Consider the following 22194-nt stretch of genomic DNA (forward strand, 5'->3'; position numbering starts at 1 on the left):
GATTAATGACAGGTATATTTTTGTAATGTGTAAGTGATTGTGTACTATAATCACGGCATTATGAGTGTTTAATTTTGTGTTAAAATGTTATGCAAGAAAAAATAAACTCAGTTGTCATTTGCGTGCTGTCTTTACTATTTGGTTGTACTCAGTGGCGGATACAGAACGTGACATATGGGTGGGCATGGATTAAATACAATTTGCGAGCCCTGCATAGGTTTAAAGACTTTCTTTAAAGTGAATTTCGTTTTTATATAAATTGTATCTCAATATTAATCAATGTTTAATCAAACAATTGCCTCGATTTAATAAATAAGAAGCAATCCAAGAATGTCGGGTGTGGTGTGGATCAAAGTGAACCCACTATATTTCCGCAGGCTACGTCTTTCTGCTTTCTGCTAATTTCTTAAATTAATGTCTCAATTACACAGTAGGCTTATAGAAAGTTATGATAGGCTATTTCTTGCTTTAAAGCAAAAGGCTATATTGTAGAAAGTGTAGCAATAAACGTGGCGTGACTTATAGATGCTTTCTATTTTTTTTACCCCGATGTCATATTTGTTGTGTGTTTATGTTATTGAGAGGAAAGCGCGCAGCACATATTTATAACGTGTTTGTTATTCAAAAAACGTTTTCCACTTGCTTGCAAGAAAAGTTCTCAAAGTGATCATGGCTGAAAGCTGCTTGGGAATATTTTTCTCATTAGAACCATAATGTGACGCAACATTCAACTGCTTTATAATAGTTTTTAAATAGTTATCAGGCTTTCTTATAATTGTACTCTTTTTAACATAACATGCTATAAAATACACCACATAAAGTAGTATCCATGTCTAACTATACAGAGTAGTATTTTTTTCTGATTGGGCTCCGCGCCTGGTTGTACTACATGTTGTCTGAAGCCTTAATATGCGTGTCGGGCTAGCGGTTGAGGGGTGCGAGCAAACAAAATTTATCAAACAACGCATGAGTAAAGTATTGAGATCTGTTTCGCGTTTTTTTTTTTTTTGCTGCTAACACCACATTAATTTTACCACGTTTGCAATTATCTTACCAATGAGAAATAAATCAACTTTTTGATGATATTGTAATTATATGACCAGCACCTGTATATAAAAGGAATAAAATAAAATTGAATATATAGTATTACTATAAACGTTTGTGTTCTCAAAATAAATAAAAATCAGAATGGTATTAACTAATACAATGGAAATAAATTTCCTTCGAGTGTAAGATGTTTAGTCAATATGATTAATGACAGGCATTATATTTAATTAGACATGACTTTCCGTCTTATGTGAAAATGGCCCCTAACAAAAGAATTACGTGACAGCAGGTTTTTATATTACATAAAGAATTAGCAATAATACCATTAACAGCAGTGCAAAAACGTCATTAGGTGCATCTCAGCACCATACGCTTACAAAAGTGAACTAGTGAGGTCTATAGCAATAAAAGCTATACTAACAGAAATTACTAAACCCTAAATAATCTGTATTTCTTCAATTGAGTTATTCACCGGAAGCGGCCGTGCACAAAGATCTTTGACAGCGGAAGTACTATGTAACAGCGTGATAATCCCCTATTGTGTATTATGTTGTGCTATCTGTCGTTTTTCTGTGCTTTTACTGCTTCTATTAATGTAAAGCTGCTTTGAAACAATTGAGTATTGTGAAAAGCGCTATATAAATAAAATTGAATTGAATTGAATTGAACTCACAACTGTATGGCTGTGGTGTATCATTAAAGTTTAAATAAACATTTAATTTAATTTCCTCAGCGTCCGAAATGTCATCATGATCCATCATTTACCTCTGGGACATAATTTCCAGTTTGGCAGTTTTTAGAGGCGGGACTAAAATTTCCTTACAAAAAGGACTTCAGAAGCCTTACTAGCAAATGTATAATTATATTTGAAAGAAAATCTAGTTCCTACATTATTTTTCTATACTTCAAGTGACTGGGTATTTGATCTTTAAGTCAGTGGTTCTCAAAATGAAAATTTTGTATGTCTCCCTTATTTAACACAGCTGATTCAAATGATCAGCTCATCAGCAGAGATCTCATTAAATTGAACAAATAAAAAAATCTGCAGGGCAGTAGTGCTCCAGGACTGAAAACCACTGAGTTAAGCTAATATCAGCAGTTTCACAGTAAGCAAGCCAACAGCCCTTATGAAAATTAACCATGGTTTTACTACAGTTAGCACCAAAAAACCATGGTTACTGTAGTAAAACCATGGTAACCACAAAATAACCATGGCTTTAGGTAGTAAAACCATGGTTTTGCTGATAGTAATCAATACACACACAAAAAAACATGGTTAGCCTACTACACTTTAACCACAATAAAACCATGGTTAATTTTCGTAAGGGAGGGCAACAGTGGTTAAGTGGTGTAAAAAACTCCTTTGGGAAAAGCTTGCACGAGACAGCTGTGGTCCAGCACACATTCAGGATTCCAGCATTAGTGACAGTACTAACGGTTTCTGCAACATAAGTGTTAGCTAGCTAGTGGCCAGTCAGGCAAAAAATGGCAAAAAGAAGTCAAGTTGTCCATGAAAACAGGGCGTTTATATGTAAGGGGTAAGTTTGTACTTATTTACTTATTTGTATCTTACTTATTTTCCTAAAAAAACTGAGATGATTTAATGCTGTATTCTTTCAGTACAGCTTATTCAATCTTAAATGCCTCCAAAAAAACAAATAAAAAATTAAACTTGACAGGTGGATATTTCAGGAGATATAGTGTGAGATGCAATCAGGTATAAATACACATAATAATTACACCAGATAACTTGGGTTTGAAAAAGAAAATGATCTTGTTGCATCAGTTGTAAAAAAAAAGATTTTTACCACATTTTTGACTCATTAGTGTTCAAAATGTTTATTTCCAAAGATATGTTAATCACATATTTTTTATAAGGCATAACTGTGTTCTTGTTAAGAGGACTTATTGTTAAATGCAGTTTATTACTTATTAGCAGTTTTTGTGGGCTATCTGTCTTTTAATTTGCATGGTTAATGTCAGCATGATAAAGTTTGGCTCAGGGAACATTTTTTCCGATCCGGCCCTCAGCCTAAATAGTTTTGACACCCCTCAGTGGCTGCTTCGAAGTCGCATAGTCACTGAGTAGGTACTTAATTTCCAGAGGTGTAAAGAGTAGCTGAAACCCATACTTGAGTAAAAGTACAGAGACCTTAATGTAAAAATTACTCCACTACAAGTTACAAGTCATCAATTTAAATACGCCTTGAGTAAAAGTCTTAAAGTAACCCAATTTAACGCCCAGGGGTCCAAAAACGTGGCACCGTGTTTTGACGTGTTTTATCCTTATCATAGCAGAATCAACTTAAAATACTCCATCATTAATAATCATACACTTACGTGTTTGACATCATTTAAAACCGTGAAGGGTCTTCTTTAATTTGTGTACATTCACAATAACAATACTCGTCACACAAACATGATAAACATATCCAAAGAAAGCCTGAAATATCTACTTTTAAACAAACAAGCTAATTATAATCAAAAAATATTGCCTGTTTATATAATCTGCATTGAAGTAAAGAGAGTACCGGTTTTCCTGGCTGACTTCATTATCTTTAATGCGGTTACGCCCACAGGCGGTACCCGCCATTGACATGGTAATGAACAGACGAGCAGCTCAAACATTTACAAAGCGAAGAAGTAAAGTTTGATCAGATTTAAAGACTTTACCGCATGTTTCGATGATAAACTTTATACACACACGTGAGGAAGATTTTATTTATGTCTGGACATTGAGGAAGAAAAGTGTTTATCTTTGACGTTAACGTTACCTAAGAAGAAGAACAATGGAGGACGCACTCGAGGAGGATATATACTTGAAGTAAGTAACAGTTAATTTATCCTCATTTATATTTGCTATCATCTAATATGGTTATGGCTTGTGCAGTTCTGATTCGGATTAAAACACTTTTGCATTGTTTACAAACAAGGACGCGTGAACTCAATGGCGGATAACTGTTACATGCTGTACAGTGTTAAACACAGTTATTCACTTATATCCTTCATGGCAACTACATTGCGCTTTACAGGTGACACCATTTTTTATGAGCGCCGCGTTGTTTAGGTGGAGACGCGAGCTCGCGCACATGGACGCCATCATAAGTGATGTGTTTTTACAGTTCATACGCGCTTACAGAAACGCGTTTAAAACAGAAGCTACACGATAAGGGTATGGGCATCTGAAAACAGGTTTTTATATAACTAATCACTGCAGATATTTATCTGAGATGTTCTAAATTTAGTTTATGTACATGATAGTTTATCTGAATTAATGTAGTGCTATCAGTGATATTTACCCATCAGTTATGTATGTAAGGGTATTTCTGTGGACAATTTATGCTAAAAGCTGTTTATAACTATCTTACAGGTAAAGTTATATGGTAACATGAGCCACATGAAGTTTACAGCTCTGTTGTGTATCAGTTTCTTAGTTTATACAAGTTAAGTAGAGTTTGTTTCCAAATCAACTGAAAATGTCCTACTGACCTTCATTTCTATTTTGATTATATTGTTAACTTCTTAATAAACCACAAACAAACATGTATACATTTGTCCTCACATTCTTTACTGTAGTTCATTCTCACATTCCTGCCTCATTATGCAGCTCATTATGCGAGTCTTTTGTTTGCTAGCTGTCAATCAATCCACTTGATTGAAATCCATCAATATATTGTTTTATGTGAATGAGTGGGAAGAATGATTTTTATATCATTTAAAAGAAAAAACTCTAGACTACTAGATTCTGTTTAGAAAAGTCTTGTTAAAACATGTTTAGTATGGGTTTTGTGGACTTATATCAGTGATTTTCCCATTCTGATCATAAACTTATTTCATTTAATGTTAAGGTGACACTATTTAAAATGAATATGTCTCGTACAATTCTTTTCCGTAACATTAAGCCTATTGACCTAGTAGCTCTAGACCAGGGGTGGGCACCAGTTTTAGCCTGAGGGCCACAGTAACGTTGGCAAAGTTAGCGTAGGGCCACACTTGGGAAAACTGCAATTAAAATAGTTACATTATTAAATGGTAAAAAATAATTCAATGCGAATATGTATAAGGCTCCTCTACAGTTACTTTGACAGCCTATTTCAAGGCCTGATATTTATTTTTGCTAGGCCTGTCTGACCTAGGCTACTCTAACACTACAATAACTGGATTAAATTTCAAGGATTCATTTCTTACCCTGCATATTGTTCAACTGTCATTCATACTACAGCAACACACACACACGATTTATTATTATTATTTATTTTATATTTTATTTTATATTGACAACCACAGTGTTTCCCACAGGATTTTGAGAGACTGTGGCGGTGATGACGTCACAAACCAATTAGCATATATGTGACATCATTGCGTCGTGTTCTCTTTGATTTGTCACATTATATTGCATTTAACACAACTGAATGCAATTTTTTTTTACATATTATCTGTTCTGTTGTCTATAAAATAGTGACTAAACCGGACCCAGTAACAACCCACGACCCAGTAACTCTTTGTTTAATCAAACCAGCTCTTTCTTTAACTGCTGCTAAAAACGCGACATCGTCTAAAAAAATCATCATACATTTACAATGAGGCTGTACAAATGTTGCTCTTCTCATCAGTGTTGTTGTGTTATGAGCGCTTTTTTATTTTAAATACGAGTGGTAGTTTTATTGTATATCGCAGACAATTTGTTGCAAATTCAGAAATATGAGAGAATACACGGTTGCTGTTACGGGCATACCGCATCATAGGTAGGGACTGGAGAGAGCTCGGACACAGACTCACACCAGAACGGGTATATGTGGTAAACACTACTGCTAACCTTTCATTAAGTCATGACTCATGATGATTATGATCAGCCGTCTTCTCTGTTATAACATCCGTGACTGTTGACGTTAAAACGAAAAAGAAAGTACACGCAGGAACGTGGAGTTAAAATACTTTTCTGTTATGTGAGAGAGGCGCGCTGGCGCTGCAAGTAAAACATAGAGGGGAGGGGCGTGTGCTGTTGAGGCGCTGACTGCAACGAGAGAGAGGGAGAGGGAGAGAGAGAGAGAGAGAGAGGAGGCATGCTGAGCGCTCGCTGCAATGAATTAAGACGTTTTAAATGGTAAAAAAAGTGTAAATGGGAATCATGAAAAATCTATGTGGCGGCCAGTGTTGATTCTGTCACTGATAAATATATGGGAAAGATATGGGAAACACTGCAGCCATGACAGTTTCATCGAAATTGCGAGTGCATCGCGAGGGCCGGATTGAAGCACTATGCGGGCCGGATCCGGCCCCCGGGCCGTATATTGCCCATGTATGCTCTAGACTCTGGTATTGCCAATCTTCCCAATATCGACTTCACATCCACTCTGGACGAATTGCTTGGTCATTACGATTTCGGTCTACATCATCTCCTCAATATCCTGGCTGTTTCCTGTTTCCTTTTCTCAATCTGCACCCTGGTTTACTTCTGAACTTCGCCAATTGAAAGCCAGAGGTCGCCAACTGGAACGCCTCTATAGAAAAACTGGTCTTACCATTCATAAACAAATGTTTTATACTCATTTTCTTTTTTATAAAGATTCTATTTCCACTGCAAAATCCAATTATTATTCAGATTTAATCAGATCAAGCTCTGGCAATTCTCAAGCACTTTTTTCATTGGTACATAAAACACTACGTCCACCTGATCTTCTTCTACCTCATTTTTATTCTACTGACTCCTGTAATTCCATTATGACATTTTTTAATACTAAAATTGACCATATTCATCAACAGTTAGCACCCCAGTTTTCCACCCTTAAATCATCCTCTGATTTTCAAATTTTTTCCAGTCATCCTTTTTCTAACTTTACCCCCCCCCCCTCCTCTGTTGAAATAGTTAACCTTGTTCACAAATCAAAATCATCAATCTGCCAACTTGACCCTCTACCAACTATACTGGTTAAAGCCTGCAGTCACACCCTGACCCCTCTTTTAACGACAATTATTGATTTTTCCCTTATCACTGGTATTGTTCCGTCATCCCTCAAATCAGCTGTTATAACCCCCATTCTTAAGAAACCAAGAGCGGATCCCAGTAATTACAACGATTTACGCCCAATTTCAAACCTCCCCTTTCTTTCAAAAATTCTTGAAAAAACAGTTGCCTCTCACATTCATGACCACCTTTCTCAAAATAGTCTTTATGAACAGTTTCAATCAGGCTTCCGTTTGTTTTTTGTTGTTGTTATTTATTAATATATATATATTTTTTAAGAAGTATTAATGGAAGATGTATATGTGAAGAGGTGTAAGCAAGTGTACTTTTCTGGGGTTAAAAAAATGAGAAAATGACAATAAAACATTGAAAAAAAAATCAGGCTTCCGTCCCCTTCATAGTACTGAAACGTCCCTAGTTAAAATAACAAATGACCTCCTCATGGCTGCGGACTCTGGATTGTTAACAAGTGCGGCTTTTGACACCACTTCTTATACTATCCTCATTGACCGATTAGCCACCCTTGTATTCTCTGATACACCCCTGCACTGGTTTAAATCATATCTTTCTGGCCGTACTCAGTTTGTCCAACTTAATTCATTCAGATCCCCCCCTCCCCCCTCTCTTCTGGAGTTCCCCAAGGGTCTGTCCTTGGACCTCTTCTGTTCATTATCTACCTTCTCCCTCTTGGTCATATTTTTCGTAAATATAATATTCAGTTCCACTGCTATGCGGATGACACCCAGCTCTATGTATCCACTAAACCCACTGCATCTCTCCCTCCCACTTCTCTACCAAATTGTCTTCAGGAAATCAGATCCTGGTTCTCTCAAAATTTTCTAAAGCTTAATAATGATAAAACTGAACTTCTCCTCATTGGCACCAAATCCATTCTCTCTAAAATAAATGACTTTTCATTCTCTATTGAAAATTATCTGTGTCCCCCTCCCCTCAGGTGAAAAGTCTGGGTGTCATCCTAGACAGCACTTTGTCATTCTAGTCTCATATTAATAATATTACAAGGTCAGCATATTTCCATTTACGCAACATTTCCCGTCTACGCCCATCTCTCTCCCCAAACAGTGCTGAAATTCTGGTTCATACTCTGGTCACCTCCCGTTTAGATTTTTGCAACTCTCTTCTTTATGGTTTACCTGACAAATCCATTCATAAATTACAACTGGTTCAAAACTCTGCTGCCCGCATTATTACCAGAACACCCTCCATCAGTCATATAACACCTGTCCTGCAGCAACTTCATTGGCTCCCCTTCAAATATCGTATTGTTTACAAGATCCTTCTCCTTACATTTAAAGCTATTAATAATCTTGCCCCTCAATATCTCACCGAGCTCATACATATTAAGACACCCACCCGTTCTCTCAGGTCTTCTTCCTCAATACAGCTCATTCTTCCACCTGCTCGTCTGGTTACTTTGGGGTCTAGAGCTTTCAGTCGCTCAGCCCCCTACCTTTGGAATTCTTTGCCCCATTACATTAAGCACTCCACATCCATAGCCACTTTTAAATCTCACCTAAAAACTCATCTTTTCAGACAGGCTTACTCTCTTTAAATATTTATTTTTTGCCCTGACTGTAATGACCCCACCCTATTTTTACTTGTTTTTATAAACAATAGTACTAATATGTTATTTTTATTGACTGTTTTTTACTTATTGTTTGTTGGAATGTGTGTTTTACTGTTGATTTTGTAAGGTGACCTTGAGTGTTGAGAAAGGCGCCCATAAATAAAAAGCATTACTATTATTATCATTATTATTATTATTATTATTACTTAAAAATTTAGCTTTTTTAAAACCACGCATAAACATTTTTCTCTCAAAAATACAAACATGTACATACATGTAGCTCATATAATATTTTAGCCCAGTTTGTGCTGAACGCAGTGTTATGAGACACTTGCCATTAATATGTTTAAAGCAATTGAAAAAAGACCAAATGTAAGAGCACGTCAGAACCTCTGACAGTGTCCCAAAATGGTCGGACCCCAGAGGGTTAAAAGTACTTAAGTATTTTACTCGTACTGAATGTTGGCTAAAAAAAGGTGCACTAGTCCTCAACACAAAGAGATATTGTAGGTCAGTGAAAAACAAGAAAGTTTATTTATGAGGTTTTACTTCCTAATATAGAAAAGAAATCAAACACCTCAAAATGTTCACAAGGTAGAACAAACATAGATTAAACATAGAGAAAAAGAATGTCCAGGGTGCTCAGGGAGTTCAAGAACAAATATTTGAAGGTGCTCTTTGGGATAGGGAGTTCCAAATGAATATATCAAAAAGATGAATCCAAGGCACTCTTCTTCAATGAAAAATTTAAAAAGCCTTTATTAAACTGGCTACGTCATATTAGAAAGTTAAAAATACATGGGGTAAGGAAAACAACCCACGCGTAGAAGAGTGCCTTGGAATCATCTTTTTGATATATAGATTAAACATAGTCATAGTCTTTTGACTAAAATTTAATTTAGTTTTAGTCATATTTTAGTCATCTAAATTTAATCTAAATTTCATCTTCAGTTCGGCAATTATTTTCCCACCCATTCTTTTGATGGCGCGATGGTGGATGCTGCCTCACGAGGGTTGGCTGTATCATCTGCTTCTGTATTTAAATGTTCTCGTCTGAAACCTAAGATATACAATACTGTTGACGGGAAAGTTATTGTTGAGAATGAATTCCTTAATTTTCTTGCTGTCAAAGAATTTAAAAACAAGATCGTCTAATGATACCCCCAGGCAGAAAAAGAAGTCCGGTAATGTCAAGTCTGTTGTTGGCTGGCACTGGAGCTTTGGGCAACATCAGAATGATTAAGACCAAACTGGTGAGTGTTTTTGCCTCCAAGTTTACACCGTACTTAGATGCCTTGACTTTGTCCGAGTACCTGAAACAAAAACTTGGATGCGATGTTGCATGTCAGAAAATTGAAACCATACAAAACAGATACAGTTCATTTAAAGTATCTGCTGAATGTAATGAAGTCAGTGAAATGCATGACCCGCAACTCTGGCCCGAAGGAGCTTCTGTAAGAATGAACCGCGTAGGGTGGGAATCAACGGGTCAAATACTGCTCCAGCCGCTGGGGAAAGTGTGCGTCCTCGGGTAGGATAAACAATTTTGTACCTCTCATGGACATTCGGGTTGTGTCATATAACTGTCGTGGTCTTCGTGTGGGCCAGGGTGATGGGGAGAAAGCCCGTCGTACGGTTGTGGACAGTCTGTTAGAAAACTGTGATATTTTATGTCTGCAAGAGACTTTTTTAGCAACGCAAGATTTAGATAAATTCAATTCTCTTCATGATCATTTTCATGGTGGTGGTGAATCCACAGTAGATCTTGATATGGATTTAATTAAAGGTAGGATATCTGGGGGTGTAGCCATACTATGAAATAAAAAGCTAGATCCACTGGTTAAGGTAATTTGATTGGATGTTAATTGGTGTATTGCAATACAGATTACTTATCAAGATAAGAATTGTATTATTCTAAATGTGTATACACCTTACGAAAGTCATCATAATGAAGATGAGTATTTAAATAAATTAGCTTTTATCAGTTCTTTTATTGAAAGTTCTACTGTTTGTTAGTGTGTATGTCATTGGGGACATAAATGCAGATATTTCAGACAAAAAGTCTCTATTTTCCAGTCATATTGCTCAGTTTTGTCATGATAATATCTTTTTTTGTCAACAGAAGTGTGCTTGCCTGTAGATAGTTATAACTATGTTAGTGAGGCTTGGAACACATCATCATGGTTGGACCATTGTATTAGCACAGCAGATGCACATGCATCGCTGAGTGGTATGACTATTTTGTATGGAATAGTAACAACTGATCACATACCTGTGTCCATTGTGATAAATGCTGAGTTCCTTGTAGCGATGTCTAATAATGATAATAACGTCAATGTAGCAAAAATTGATTGGTCTGCACTAACAAAGGAGGATCTTTCGGTTTATTATGTAAACACAGATAGATGTCTGGGTAATATTAAGTTGTGTAGTGATGTCAACTGTAAAGATCCAAGTCATCAGAGGGATATCTGCTCAATGTATAATGATATTGTTAATGCCTTGCATGGTTGTAGTAAGCCTTTTTTTAAATTGAAGGGTATACCAAATAAGACTAGGCCTGGCTGGGGTAAATATGTATCTGAGTATCAGGATGAAGCCAGAGAAGGTTTTAAATGATGGGATATAGCAGGTAGACCCAGGCAGGCACCTGAGCTTGAGTATAAAAAGTCTACAAAAAGTCAAAATACAAGTACGCTATTCGTTTTATTTGTAAAAATGAGCAATCCTTGAGGGCTGATTCTATGGCTATGAAGCTATTAAATCAATATATCACTGATTTTTGGAAAGATGTCAGAACAATTCATAGATGCAGAGTATCTCTTCCTTGTGCCTTGGATGGAGTTTCGGGGGCAGATAATATTGCAGAATTATGGAGACAGCATTATTGTAGTCTTTTTAATTGCATCCAAAATGAATTATATGATGTGGATGATATTCAACCTAATGATTCAATAGTGATTATATCACCTTTTGTGTGGATATTTTTACATCTTCAAAGCAGGTATGTGTAGCTCCAAACCAAAAACCCTGGATGACACCAAGGCTAAAATATAGGGATATAGCATATAGATCAGGGGACATTGAGGTATACAGTGCAGCCAGGGCAGCTCTCAGAAGGGGCATCAGAAATGTCAAACTGGCATATAAAAACCGCATTGAGGCACACTTTTACAGCTCTCAGACCCCCGGCAAGTGTGGGAGGGTATTAGGGCAATCACAGATTATAAGGGGATGTTATCTGCCCCCGTCAATAGTTGTGCTACCCTAGCTGAGGAATTAAACATCTTTTATGCCCGCTTTGACAGAGATAATAAAGACTCTGTGTTGCCCCCTCTCCCACCCAACGATACGGCGCTAGTTTTGTACACCCATGAAGTCAGACGTTGCCTACGCAATATCAACCCGAGGAAAACAGCGGGACCAGATGGAGTACAGGGTCGGCTGCTCAAAGATTGTGCAGCTGAGCTAACACCAGTCTTCACTACCATTTTTAACCTGTCGCTGGCGACCTCATGGTTCCCTGCATGTCTGAAATCGGCCATAACAGTCCCAGTCCCTAAGCAGTCGAACATTACAAGCCTTAACGATTATAGGCCAGTGGCATTCACTCCTATCATTGCAAAATGTTTCGAAAGATTGGTCATCACACACATAAAAACTGCCATACCGTCCTCGTTGGATCAATACCAGTTTGCATACAGGAAGAACAGGTCAACAGAGGATGCCATAGCTATTGTGCTACATACCTTGCTGGAACATCTAGAACATAAGAACACATATGCACAGCTTCTGTTTGTTGATTTTAGTTCAGCGTTTAATTCAATTCTGCCAAACAAACTACGAAATAAATTACATGAACTTGGACTAGGTACCACATTATGCAATTGGACACTGGACTTTTTAACAAACCATACACAATATGTTAGAATGGGCAAGCACACATCCTCCACTAGTGTTGTTTTTGGCAGCCTGTTTTCATTTTAGTTTTAGTCTAGTCTTTGTGTCAAGCTGTCATTTTAGTTTTTATTAGTTTTAGTCACGTCATACTCTTTTTAGTCTAGTCAAGTTTTAGTCGACTAAAAGTCTGGCCATTTTAGTCTTATTTTAGTCAGACTTATCCATGACTATTTTAGTCTAGTTTTAGTCGAGGAAAACTGATGACATTTTAGTCTAGTTTTAGTCAGTGAAATTGTATTTTAGTCTCTTTTTAGTAATGCAATTCTATTTAACCCATATAATATAATGACCTAGTAGTATTATAGACAAAACAAAATTTTCTTTTAGCCAAACCCATTTCAAACAAAAGTTATATTATTGTTTGTAAGAGTCTACATAAGTCTACATAATCAACACAGAAGTAGTCTAAGCAAACACACACACGGGCAAATGGGTCACACACAACTATAGTATGTGTGAGAATAGAAATATGCTATTGTTAACATTTATAATTGTATTTTCACAGCAGCACAAACTACAATCATATATATGTAATTATATTTCTGCATCTGTACGTTACCACCAGTGTACCTAATGGACTTTGGCTTAATCTAATGTGACAAAGCTGATCTTAAATGTCAGTATAAATCCAAGCAATTTTGGAGAATTACTAAATGTTTTTCTTGTAAGTAAATTAAAAGTCAGCTTTAAGAAAACAGCAGATGTCTATTAAGAAAAGCAAAGTTGATATGTATGGTTATGTTCTCAACAGTACAGGTGTTTGATTGATTTAATACTCAAGTATTCAGCGAAGTATGTTTTGTTTATTTAAATAATAAATAAGTGTAGTTATTAAGCATATACAAAACAACAAATGTCTTTAGCATAGATATATTTACAATGTTTCAAAACGCAACACAGCACAATGTCATTTAAACAACTGTTACATGATATAAATTACATTGTTGTTGTACATTGTTATACTGGTGGTGTCAGCAATCAAAGCTATACATTTTAACAGGCTTGTTGAACTGATCTGAAAGTGATGCACGGGATTTATTTTGGACTTTTCTTTTACATTTGGAGCCAGAATGCTGCATCTTCCCGGTCAGAATCGCCGCGCGGCTACAGCTTTTCTCATGTAACGTTAGTGGAAGCGTCTTGTGCAGCATTTAGTGGAAATGTGTTTATCTCTAACAGCGACTGCCATGAAGAGTCGTGTCCGTAAAAGGGAGAGGTTCTTAGGTGCACCAGCAAAGCGTGTGGACCAACTCCGCTTCACCTCTGTAACCGCCCCCGTTTCTCCGCTTTCCGCATGTATCGCGGTTGCAGCGTACACTCTTTGAAATGCCCATTAGCGTGCAAATGGAGGCGTATGATATCAAAGCATCACGAGAGCAGACTGCTCCGCATGCTTTCTACCCACTCTCGCGGTACTTTCATGTTTTGATTGATCTACGCAGCGCCAACAACACACGTGATCACCTGCAGTCAGGTGGCAGGGGCGCGGAGATGGTGGGATGGGTAAAAGACGAAATAACGTTATAACATTTCGTCTCGTCTCGTTTTGGTCAACGAAAATAAAGAGACATTTTAACTTAGTTTTTATTTTGTAAACCACTTTTAGTCTCGTTTTTATTCGTCAACAATATTGCATTATACATTTTATTACAGTCGTCGTCACATGACCAGCATTTTCGTTCCGTCTCGTCTCGTTTTCGTCACGTGAAAAAGGTTCGTTGACACCTATATTTCGTCATACTTTCGTTGACGAAAGCAACACTATCCTCCACCCTAACCATCAACACAGGTCCCCCCCAAGGTTGTGTGCTTAGCCCACTTCTTTACACACTTTTTACATACGATTGCACCTCTTCCTTCCCATCCAACTATGTAATAAAATTTGCCGATGACACAACAGTGCTCGGCCTCATCACTGAGAACAATGAGACTGCATACAGGAAAGAGATCCAACTACTAACGGCATGGTGTAGCGGTAATAACCTGATCCTCAACACAAAGAAAAATAAAGAAATCATAGTGGATTTCCGCAAGACTGGACAGCTAAATCACTATCCACTCTCCATTGGGAACGAGGTGGTGGAGAGGGTTTCTAGTTTTAAATTTTTAGGTGTGATTGTGACTGAGGATCTGTCGTGGGCGAAAACCGTTGCCTCTGTCACAGAGAAGGCCCAACATTGGCTCTTCTTCCTCAGAAAACTAAGGTGGGCAAAACTGCCCCAGGAACTCATGGTTAACTTCTACCATTGTGCAGTGGAGAGTGTGCTGACCTATGGGTTTCTAGTGTGGTTTGCGTCCTGCACCAGCGCAGAGAAGGAGGCCTTACACAGAGTGGTGAGAGCTGCAGGAAAAATCATTGGGGTCACTCTCCCAGACATTTCAGCTGTGTATACCTCCCGTTGCATGAATCGAGTGAAGAAAATCCTCCAGGACTACTTACATCCAGCACATCACCTTTTTCAACCACTGCCTTCTGGGAGAAGGTACAGATCCATCAGGGCCAAAACCAGTAGGCTGGCCAAAAGTCTTTACCCCCAGGCAGTCAGGCTGCTCAATGGACAGTCTATCCACCCTCCACCTATCGACATCCCTTTGTGAAGAGGTCTAAATACCTATGATCTGGACTCCGCATTAGATTTATTTATTTTTTGGACTTATTAATTATTGCACCAAGCACTTTATTGGACATAGCACTTTTAGGGTTTCTAGGGGTACTTAGGGTACGTGTAGATTAAGTTGCATGTTGGTTTTTAAAAGGGGGGATGTGATGGAGTGAATGGGTGAACAACTTGAAGCATGTGTCTGTCTGTTTTTGCTCCATCGATATTTCATTGTTTCTGTAACAATGACAAATAAATAAACCGAACTGATCATGTCACGCGAGGTGGAATATGCTATAAGTAAATTGCCTCAAAATAAAGCTAGTGGACTGTGTTAGTCCCATTTATTAAGAAAAAGGTGGGATGGTAGCCAACTTAGATAATTATAGACCCATAGCTCTAGCTAGTATTCCAAGTGTTGGAAAAAAATCTTGCTGGTTAGGTTAAATGTGTTTATTAAATCTAAAGACAACCAGTTTGGATTTAAGGCTAAACATGGTACTGATCTAATAAAGGAAATTGTAAATAAGTATAGAAATAAAAACTCATCAGTTTTTATGTGCTTTATTGATGCATCTAAAGCCTTTGATCGGGTCAACCATGCAAAGTTATTTTTAAAAATGAGACAAAGAGGGGTGCCAAAATATATTGTGAGAATCCTGGCTTATTGGTATGCCCATCAGATGATGCAAGTCAAATGGGGCAATAAAGTCTCTGCCCCTTTTGGGGTTAGTAATGGTGTGAGACAAGGGGGGATTTTGTCCCCAATTTTATTCAATCTTTACATGGATGATCTATCAGAATGTTTGAATGCCTATAAAACTGGGTGTATGATTGGGAATATGTGTGTGAATCATATTATGTATGCAGATGATCTTGTGGTGTTTAGTCCTAGCAGTGCTGGTCTTCAACAGCTTTTAAATATGTGTTCTGAGTATGGTCTTACACATGATATTTTATATAATCCTGATAAGAGTGTGGTTATGATCTGTAGAACTAAGGAGGATAAAAGTATAACATTTCCAGTCTTTAAGCTGTCAAATAAGAGTCTTACTGTATCTGTGAAAGTAAAATACCTTGGTTGTTTTATCACAGAATGCATGACAGATGATGAGGATATAGAAAGACAACGGCGTGTGATCGATATGCAGGCGAATATGCTTTTAAGTAAGTTTAGTTTCTGTTCAGATGAGGTGAAGGTGTCTCTTTTTAAAGCATTTTGTACTGCACTTTATACTGCTCACCTGTGGTTCAACTGTAAAACATCTAGTTTACAGAAATGTTTGTGAGTGCTAGAGTAATTACTTTTAAAGCACTGTTACGAAATCTCACGTATAGATTTATCTGCCGGCTAAATGATTCTGATAATGAGATTATTGTGGGTCTATCTAATATAGGTGTGAGTACTACACGATATCAGTCAAAGCTTTGGAGACATAGGTATTGTCGTATTGTGTAGCTATTTATTGTGTGGGTTGATATGTGGGTTGTTTATCTTGTCTTAATGTCGTGTCTGTAGTATTCTTTTGTTTTACCTAGACCTTGAGTCTGTAAAAAAGATTGATGATGATTTAGTTTTAGTCTAGTTTTACTCAACTAAATGCCACAAGATTTAAGTTGATTTATACCCATTTAATTTTAGTCTAGTGTCATTATGTACTTGAATGTGCCATGCTGACAAGTATGTAGCCTAACTGTTGTGATATAAATCGTAGCCTAACTGTTGTGATATAAATCTTCTTATATAGGCCTATTCTAAAAAAAGTTATAAACTTAATTCCAAAAATTCCAGTATTAGAGTCCAGTAGGTTTTTCAGAGTTAATGAACAATAACAGAAATATGATAATGCATTTTTAAAACGTGAAGTTGTTCATTTAAAATATTAATTGAAAACACATGTAGTAGACGTAACATCTCACATTTAGTGCACTACATTTCTTTAGTCATGCATCCCTCTTTACAGTAAATACATTACAGCATACTTGATTAAATGTGAGGACAGTGAAATTGAACACTTATTATTAATCTTATAATGTACTTAAACTACTCAGGCAACCAGTACAGGACATTGCTGGTTTATTTTATATAGTAAGTTATATCAAGTTATGTACCAGCTCAGGTTAGCTGATAATCATCAGTATATAAAACATTTGTGCTTTCCTTTGAGGTGCGGGATGACCCTCCTGCAATCGCGCCTGGCGTTTGTTTTGATTGTAGCATCACAAGTTTAACAAAGGGTCCATTGACAGAATCAAATGTGATATGCATCCATATCTCTGCTCTTTATCTCTTCTCTCAGACCAGACACTAACTTTTCTGTACAGTTTATGACATACGCAGCAAGATGATGCCCTCCAGAGTTTTACCTCTCCCGCTGTGTGTTATATTTTGCGCTACGGCGGCTCAACGCAAACCCTTTAGCGTTTGACATCAAAGTACCGCAAAATGCAAAATGCTGCGGGAAACCCTGACAGAAAACTTTCTGCTACCTTAGATTTTTAAGAAACATCATTTTGTTTGATTTATAAGCTTGTTTCCTCATGGGGACCTCACAAATGTCACCATGAGGTAAAAATGTATTTTTGTTGTGGGGACATTTGGTCCCCACAATGTGATAATTACCATGTACACACACACACACACACACAGTTTTTAAAATGAAATTTTAAAATGAAAATTTTTACCTGTATGGCAGACAGAAGCCTGTGTCCCCTTTTTCCACCTCCTCTTTGAACTGCTGCACGCAGTCGAGGAAGGCCACCATAGCGTGGTCAAATTTATTATCCCAGAAAAAGCGCAAACCACCTGAACAATACAAGGGTAACTCCTACACAAAAAACATGTTACTGAGAGTGTTATTTGTCAATAGCAGGATGTGTTTTTCTGACCATTTATTTATTTATTTATTTCTGTATGCATTGTCACATAGTCTTGTGAAAAGAGTATTTGACAATAACTGTAAACATTATCATTTGTATGTTGCTGCATCCACAACTACGCTGCCCTCCAACGGTTAAGTGCAGTAACTTCACAAACACTGAAACTGAAAAAAATTCCCTAAAGTTTTTACACAAGCAAGTTAAAACTGACCCCTTTAACTCAATTTTGACCAAATGTGTAGTTACTGTGCTTTGCCTTGGAGGGTAGTCTAGTGTAAGACCACTATCATGTTTACCAGCAAGAAAAGTACAAATTAACTTCAAAATAATCATACAATTAATAAGCTTGTTCACAGCAATCTACATTTCAGCATTAATCAAAGTATAAATGTTGCATCTACCTTGGACTTATCCGTGAGAGATTCCAGATAAGAATGATTTCCATAAGGAACAAGTCGATATCTACAAAAAAAGAAACATTTACTGCTGGAAAGGGTTTATTCATAATTCACAGTGATTAAAGGGCACCTATTTTAATGCTATAAAACAACGTTATTTTGTGTATTTGGTATGATACAATGTATTTTTGTACATTCATCGATTTGAAAAGCACAGTGTCCCTGATTGGCCAGCTAATCTGTACGTTGTGATTGGCCTGCATACCTCTGACGTCAGCCGGAAATGTAACGCTCCTTACCATGTAGGGATGGGACGATTACCGGTTTCATGATAAAATGTCCTGGCGGTTAGTATTATCGTTTCAAATTTAATTATCATTACAACCGTGTTTGATTACCGTGATTTTGAAAAATCACGGTAAATCCTGTCCAGCCAGAATAAAAGGCAAAACTGAAGTGGTCTATTCATTTTTTCAGCGGCTGTATTAAAAATGATTTCTACTTCTACACATGCAGTGAATTAAAATGTGTCTTTATCTAATGCATAAGCCAAACTGTAAGTATCTTGCATGTCAAAAAATGTGTGCGTTTAAAACTGACCTATGGGTGAGAATTTTGCTTCCTTTCAAGGTATCACACAGCGGAGCACCGCGGACAGCTATTGTAGATGCCGCCTTCTTTTTAATGTGGCACAATGCGGATGTGCTGTTTTTGACCCCATTCACATGTTACTGCATCTGACGTGACGTGATTGCGATGCTCAAACATGAATGGGCTTTTAGATCATGCATCTTGAATGAGCGTTTTTAATTCATATAAATTTGTAAGAACAATCTGATGCAAATATAACGAGATTTATAAAAATAATTTGTCCGTAGTCTACCACTGCCTATGCGACCCACCAGATGGCGTTAGAGGGACCACTGGTTGAGAATCGCTGTACTAATACACACTTACACACCAAAGGAAATGTAAAAACGTGAATCGGACCATGGGTGCCCTTTAACAATTCTAAAGTGAGTATTTTTATTATCTCTGTATCTCTGAAAGTGCAGACCCATCTTGCTTGCGAGAGCATGCAGCAGAAGTACAGTCTGACCCCAAGCAGCATTAATTTCATTCCACTCCACCGGCACACTGGGTAATCGCCCTAGTCGAAAGTGATTTATTGTTCCAAACTGCCCACTGTGCCTGAAAAAAGCAAAAGAAAAGAAATATGTAGTTAATTCAATATGTGTGCAAGTCTGTTTTTATTTTTTGTTTTGATGGTATCAGACAAGAAAAATTCTGATAATCAAAAAATTATGTTTTCTTGCTATGCCAGTTTACTGCAGAGGTGGGTAGTAACGAATTACATTTACTTCGTTACATTTACTTGAGTACATTTTTAGGGTAACTAGTACTTTTAGAGTAAATTTAAGGATGGGTACTTTTTACTCTTACTCAAGTACATTTCTAGTGAAAAAACTGTACTTTTACTTCGCTTCTTTCGGCAAGGCATTACTGCGCTACTGTCAAATGGTAATAATTAATGAATATATATTTTTTAAAAAGTTTATAGGGCGTGTTCAAAAGTGTCGCAAAACAGGTTGCGTCACCCTTTAGCGCGCGACCGCGCGTAGATGATAGAGAAGCAGATGAGGGCGCGTGTCATTGTGCGAGATATCAGAGGCAGATCATGCGTGGCTTCAAGTTCGGTCTATGTTTTCACTCCAAGAGACCAAAAAGAATAGTTTCATAATGCGATCATGCTTTGTTCACTAAACGAGCTGACATCTCAGCGTACAGGAATTAAAGATCCAACCTGAAGTAAGTGTCACAGTAGTCTATTTTAACACTATTAATGGTCATTTCGCACACTGTCCGAGTTTTTTGCCATATGCACTCTTGTGCTACTGTAAGTTAAACCATACAAACAGCACGTTTACATCTGCACATGTCCATATCATTTTCCCACAACTAAACAAACTGAACAGCATAATGTAATGACGTCTTGCATTTATACACAAATCCGGACACCTCACTAATGTGTAGAAAATACATTCAAATAAAAACGGAATTGTATTTTATTTAAATCCTTCCTACAGAATGAATGAATAAAAATAAAAGAATAAAGTTTGATTTTAAAGAAACATGTATTATATATTATAATAAATGTAAAGTTGATTTGCACAAACAGATAAGTTCCATATGAAATTCTAAAATAATCATTTTTATTAAGCTCCTGTTTATGTTCAGTAATTGCACTTTAATGGCAATGAAAATAACCTATTCATATAAAAACGTGATAACAAACAGACACACACGTTCTTTTTTGTTTACTGTTTGCATGTTTAAAGGCAGATGCTGACAAGTTTGTGTTGTGAACATGAAAATAAATACATAGTTAACCGTCAGAAAAAAATCTCTGTGTGTGTTTGAGATTTTTTCTCAAATGACACATTACGTGATGTTAATGTACCCTTTGCAGGACTGAGCTGCTTTACTTGTATATAAGCAGAACAATGAGACTTTTAAGAAGAAGTTTGTGAAAACCCTCCAAGTAGTCTGAAATTCAGTGCTTTTGCGCTACTTCTTTATCAGATCGGAAGTAACGAGTAACTAACTACTTGAGTAGTTTTTTCATCTAATACTTTTTTACTCTTACTCAAGTAAATAATTAGATTAATACTTTTACTTGAGTACATTTTTGCATAAGTACTTGTACTTTTACTTGAGTACAGATTTTGGGTACTCTACCCACCTCTGGTTTACTGTTTTACACAACCTATTTCTATAATGCCAGTAAATTATTATTTATAAATGCATATATACATATTAGCACTCTGTCAAACATATACAATTGCATGTTTTTGTGATTTAAAAAAAATGAAAAGAAGATTAATCATATCAGAACCTGTTCAACTTTTATTGCGAAATTGCAACCTATATATTAAAGTGAATATTAATAAGAATTATTTCGGGGAAAAAAGGAAAAACAAAAAAATGTGCATACCATTTTACAAGAGAGATGTTCAGAATTAACAGATTACTGTATATTCAGACTTAAGTTAAAAATGAATTGGTACATACCAGTTTAAGGTATGGTAGTGTCATAACTGGATAAAATCTGATACTTGGATTGTAGAATAGCTAGTAAATATTGACAGTGTGGAAGTACCCCACCTCCTAGCTGGTTTCTGGATTTCAACATCAAAGAAGCTAGTCACCCAACACAAGTGTAGAAAGGATGCAATATGAGAAAGTATAAGCGCAAGTATGGTCGTGCTGTCTATGTGAAAGGCACGTCAACCTAAACGGCGCTTCTCCTACACTGACGAGGGGTTTCAATTTAAAGCATGCGCGCACAGCCTGTGTCTCTCAATGCTTGTTACTCGCGCCTGGTTCCGCATTGCAAGACTTCGCTCGCGCATCTCCCACAACAGCCTCAGACAAGGTGTTTAAACTTGACCCACTGCGCAGCTTGTGTCTCTCAATGCTTATGAAATACTCACGCCTGTCTCTCCACATTGCAAGATTTCATTGCCCTCGTCTCCCAAAATGGATGATCCTATTTTTACAGTCTATGATTTAAACTTGATGCACACTTGCAGCCCAACACTGCTTACAAGCCTGGCTTGTTATTTAAAACAAACTAAGATTCCATTTAACTGGTTTGCTAATTTCACTTGAATTAAATGACATTGAACGCATTTTCTACTCATTTAAAAAATCCCAAATGTATTTAATATTTTGATAATTATGAAGTATTACAGT

The 22194-nt window shown here is 36.9% G+C and overlaps 1 protein-coding gene across 6 annotated transcripts in view; it reads right to left on the bottom strand.

Annotated features, from left to right (window-relative positions):
• The window catches only part of becn1 (beclin 1, autophagy related), a 260154-nt gene that overhangs the window by 17531 nt on the left and 220429 nt on the right, over positions 1-22194 (bottom strand). For all 6 annotated transcript variants that reach the window (XM_073866534.1, XM_073866532.1, XM_073866529.1 and 3 more), the window contains 3 exons: positions 19477-19629; positions 18442-18499; positions 17846-17988 (listed from right to left, as the gene is read on the bottom strand). In XM_073866534.1, the coding sequence (XP_073722635.1) occupies positions 17846-17988; positions 18442-18499; positions 19477-19629 (354 nt within the window). The remainder of the gene's footprint in view (positions 1-17845; positions 17989-18441; positions 18500-19476; positions 19630-22194) is intronic.

Source organism: Misgurnus anguillicaudatus, chromosome 4 (assembly GCF_027580225.2).
Source record: "Misgurnus anguillicaudatus chromosome 4, ASM2758022v2, whole genome shotgun sequence".
In the NCBI taxonomy this organism is placed as follows: domain Eukaryota; kingdom Metazoa; phylum Chordata; class Actinopteri; order Cypriniformes; family Cobitidae; genus Misgurnus; species Misgurnus anguillicaudatus.